Source organism: Nanorana parkeri, unplaced genomic scaffold, assembly GCF_000935625.1.
Source record: "Nanorana parkeri isolate BGI_ZX_2015 unplaced genomic scaffold, ASM93562v1 scaffold1112, whole genome shotgun sequence".
NCBI classification, from domain to species: domain Eukaryota; kingdom Metazoa; phylum Chordata; class Amphibia; order Anura; family Dicroglossidae; genus Nanorana; species Nanorana parkeri.
The window spans coordinates 518,750-523,450 of NW_017307380.1; the positions used below are offsets into that span (position 1 = coordinate 518,750).

General features: G+C 35.0%; 1 protein-coding gene across 1 annotated transcript in view; it reads right to left on the bottom strand.

Annotated features, from left to right (window-relative positions):
- Window positions 1–286: 286 nt before the first annotated feature.
- The window catches only part of DLX5 (distal-less homeobox 5), a 9,111-nt gene continuing 4,696 nt past the window's right edge, over window positions 287–4,701 (bottom strand). Inside the window, exon 3 of the mRNA XM_018567891.1 lies at window positions 287–625. Within this exon, the coding sequence (XP_018423393.1) occupies window positions 293–625 (333 nt within the window). The 3' untranslated portion in view covers window positions 287–292. The remainder of the gene's footprint in view (window positions 626–4,701) is intronic.

The following is a 4,701-nucleotide window of genomic DNA, read 5'->3' on the forward strand; positions in this document are numbered from 1 at the left end:
TACAATAAAACATTGAAGAAAAAAAAAAAAGTCAGTCTTTGAAAAAAATGAGGTCATTAGATTCAAGGCACCATTGAGAATAGTGTCCAAAAAGTTTGCGTCAATCTGTTTAAAAAAAAAAGTTCCCTTGGAATGCAATAAGTTACATGCAACAAGCTTTACACAATATAATTTGCTTTAAAAAAAAAATCCATCGTATGCTTTCTTTTGTAGGTTCCCTTAACAATGCAATATAAGAGTCCAAAATATATAAAAAAAAAAAAAAAGAAGAAAAAAGATTGTCCTCTTTTCCTTAGTACAGTGTCCCAGAAGCCAACGCTAATGGATGTTGTATGGAACTGTGGTTTTGTAAGTGGGAGTTGAGGGAGTTGCTTGTTGGGTACCAGACACTGGGGTTTTCCAAGTAGGTGGATGCTGGGGAGTTGTTGGATGTCTGAGGATGGGAATGCACATGTGGGTGATGACTGAGAGATCTTGAAGACCCTTGGGGTTCCCAAACCACAGGGGACTGTGGAGAATTACAAGCCATGGGATCACTGGAACTTGGGCTGTGCTCTGGAGGCATCTCTCCATTCTTCATGATCTTCTTAAGTTTAGATCTTTTGTTCTGAAACCAGATTTTCACCTGCAGGGAAAGGAAAAGAGGAAATGGTTAAAAATGTGACCAAAGCCATTCCCCATTCTTTTTCTTTTGCATGTGTTCTTACTTTGCAATTATGTATACTCACTTAGATACTTTATAAGTGTTTATTTACACTTTGCAGGCAGGCGGTATAACACTTCATTAAAAAGAACCCAAACAAGTATCTTGTTGGTTGGTGTCTCCCAACTTTATTTTAATTTAAAGTTACTTTATAATAAGTGAAACAAATATATAGCAGCCAGTAAGTACTAAATACAGCCTTGCATGTGCCATCTAGTACTGAGTACTCACATGTACAAAGACATTTATTATTACATTTCTTCTAACTGTATATAAATGTTTTCCAAACTCTGTATTTACATTAAAATAAAAACCCAATGGTGCCAGTTTTATATCAAATGTATTGTTTACAAAAACTCTTATGTATTATGAAGCGGCACTACTAGGTGTACATCCTGAACCCCTCAGAAGCCCTCCCTGGGATAAAAATATGCTGGTGTGTGTTAGGCCACATCTGGCCCTTTTTTCTTGTGACCCCCCACTCCCTTTAAAGGGGAATTATAGTCTTTTTGTTTTTATTTTTGCAGACATACATAGCTCATCTGCCTGTTTTAATGAACCCAGAACCTTGTTTACATGTATGGTTTGTAATTATCTCTGTACTTGGGGGGCTGCACTTTTTTGATCCTTTCATCTTACTGCTGGTTAAAAACAATAGACCCTCTGCAGTAATGATTGGTAGCGGGAGACCCTGTGATCAAGACTGCCTAGGCTGGCAGATGGGGAATAATTTTTTTTTCTTATCTTATCAAGAAATATAGTTACTGTCACACACAAAAAAAATTGATTATTAATAGTATTCTATTTAATTATACAATTATATTGCTATCGATGAGATTCTTGATCTGATCCATAGACTAATTATTTCACATTAGCTTTGGGTTATTTATTATGGAAATTAGTGGTTTTTGGAGGTTTCTTTCAATCATGATGTATCTATACATTTTTATCATGGCTTTTTACGATTGTATCTAATAAATTAAACTTTTGAAGTAATAAATCATTGTGTTGTCTTGGATTTGTCACATGGTGCCTTAAAAGCCCCAACTAGTCTCCTCTCATTTTTTTGTTTACTAAACCAGGGGTGTGGCACCAGTCACTTAGGATCTGTTCACAAAAACCTCCTTTTTAGTATTCTATTTATTTAGGTAAAAGTGAATTTTAAATATAGATTTAGAATAAATATTGATCAGAATATAAAGTAAGTCTATCCCTTATGAAGGAAGATTGTAGAGCTGCAGAACAGACATATGTAGATATCACATTTGTCCTGCCAGTGGTAGTAATAAAAAGTGGAATATTTATGGCGTTGTTGTCTGATGTCTGTTGTAAATCTCTGACTCCAGAACCACAAGACTGCAGTCAGATAGACTCACTAGTGCAGGAGTGCAGTGGGTAATTATTATTTAAAATGGCTGCATCCATAATGTGTCCTATATTACACACTGCAATGGTAATCTTGATATTGATAGACTTGGCAAAAACATATCATCAGTTAGCAAACTGCACAAGTCCAGAGACAAAATGATCTTTAACTTAAAAGCAGTCACAAACAATTCTAAAGGAACATAGAGGCAATGTGACCCAGTAAAATAGGCCCATGTCATACAACAGCTCACTAAGCTTAACAAAACAAAGCGGTTTGCTGGTTCCTAGATCCCTCATCAAGTGGTACACTTTGCCATTTTGAATAATTATGTGCAACATTAAACATATTGACTCATGAAGATTACGGCTACAGGGTCACAAATGTGAAAACAGAAGGTATGAAATATGCCAAAAAAAGAATTGCTGTAAACCTTTCCTCCTTTCAGAAAATATTTCCTAGTATCTCCAGCAGTTAAAATTAAAAAATTCTCTAATTACGAAAATTGATTTAAAAACATTTTAAAGTTATTTATTTGAAGTTAAAATTTAATACGTAAATCCCCAAAGCCTAGTTGTATTTTATGCAATTAACAGAACATGGCACTAGCCAGTTCTGGGTCATATGGGCTAGCCACTTGTGTAAAAGGCCTTCTTGTCTTATACATAAAAAAAACAAAAAAAAACAAACTCATGTTATTCTAGGCCTCTGCTCGCTTTATAATGCTCAGTCAACTTAAGGGAAATTGTATACCAAGAAAACAGTGCTTGGACATGCAACAGTTCATTATCATGATGCCACCAAGTCTTAGAATAATGCTGCAACATTTTCAATGTGACAAAAACCATTTTGAATAATTATCTGCATCCAGGGTGCCAACTCTACATCATTTCAGTTTGACTTTCTTACAGAAGCATCTGTGAATTAAGCAAATGTCTTTTCATTTCCACTGTTGATTACTTGGCAGGGGGAACATGAACTTAAAAAGTCCCAAATATATTTTGTAGTGTCTCTAAAACACAGTGACCCAGATTTTCAGCTGTGCCTGGATTTAAACAGTGCCAGTCAGCTACACAATAAGCACTTAAACCTAATGACATTCAATAGAAAAAAAAATGTATTTTTTGGCCACATTGGTCATATTCTGTAGTGCCCTGGCACAGGAAAGTGTCCAGCATTGCAACCGCAACCAACCAGTCAGCAATTTAAAGTTGGAAGTCTAAATAGTTAAATACAAGTAATTTCTGCAATGGCACTGCCTGCTCTACACCATGATCCCGCCTTGCCTGTAACAGATTCACTTTAAAAAGTTATTTGTTTTATTTGCCTACCCAGCGCATTTTTGTTCAGGGAAATGACATACTAAAGGTATGATAAGGGCACATATTTATGCAGACTCATTGAAACTGTGCTTCAAACACCCGATCAGATTCAACTGTGCATGTATTTATCTTATTTTATTTTATTTATTTATTTATTTAGAGTTTCCAAAAACTTGAGTGCAGGGGCTTGTTAGGCCAGTGCAGGAATAATTCTTGTATAAATCGCTAATGATTTACAAACCATCGTCCTAATTTTATTTTTTTTGCTTACAGTTAGATTAATGTGCTAAATTATTAAAATAGTAAGGCAACTTTTAACCTGTAACCACTTAAAAAGCCAGGCCAAGATCAGAAAAAAAATAATTAAACAAATAAATTAAAATGTTCCCATATTGAATATTTGAAGTGAATGCCAGCTAGGATTAAAGTTGAGTAAATGAGCATCCAGGACCCAGGTAATGCAAAAAAACATTAAAAACGTTTGCATGCATGAGCATTAACTTTGGGATCTAAAAGAAGGACAAAGGTGTCTTTAAAATTTAAATATAAAAAAACAAATTAAACAATAGACACCAGGCAAGTATTTCATCTCCTCTCCCATCATTGGATATTATTTAAAATAGGTTTATAATTGAATTTGGAATCTATTTTTTGTCTTTCCTTCTAAGATCTCACTATATTTTTATATATGTTATATATAAATACTTCAACGTGATTGGTTCAAAAACAGGTTCAGTGGGAGAGCATAACAAAACAGACAACCTTTTAAAAAAAAATGATTTTCAGGCCTGAGGACATGACACAAGGCAGAGTTCCCTGACTAAACTATTGTAAAAATATTGTTGAGTATTTCCAAACAGGACATGTCATGGTTCCACACTGCCTAGTACATCAATCATGCTCTCTCCAGCTCTACCACACATGCAAACCCTTAGCAAAAAAATATACAGACTCCTAAACTGCACTCAGTCCCTGAACACAAAAATAAAATGGTGCAAAACTTCTCCCAAAAAAAAAAAATACAAGGAAGATGCAAAGATGCATTCTTAAATAATTGTATTATTCTCTTTTGGATGGAGATCTGTTTTGAATTATCTCTAACAAACCCAAGGCTTTGATTTGTGCCATTTTACATCTGATTGGGGATAAGAGCCTAATATTTTGCACATGTGCACACTGCAGACGACTGGCAGGAGAAATGTGCCACATCTAGGCGACCTTGCTGATGAACTATAAACCCCAGCATTCAGGACAGGACACCAGCTGCAGTTTTTACAGCTAGGGACAACAAAACAAAACAAAAAAATTGC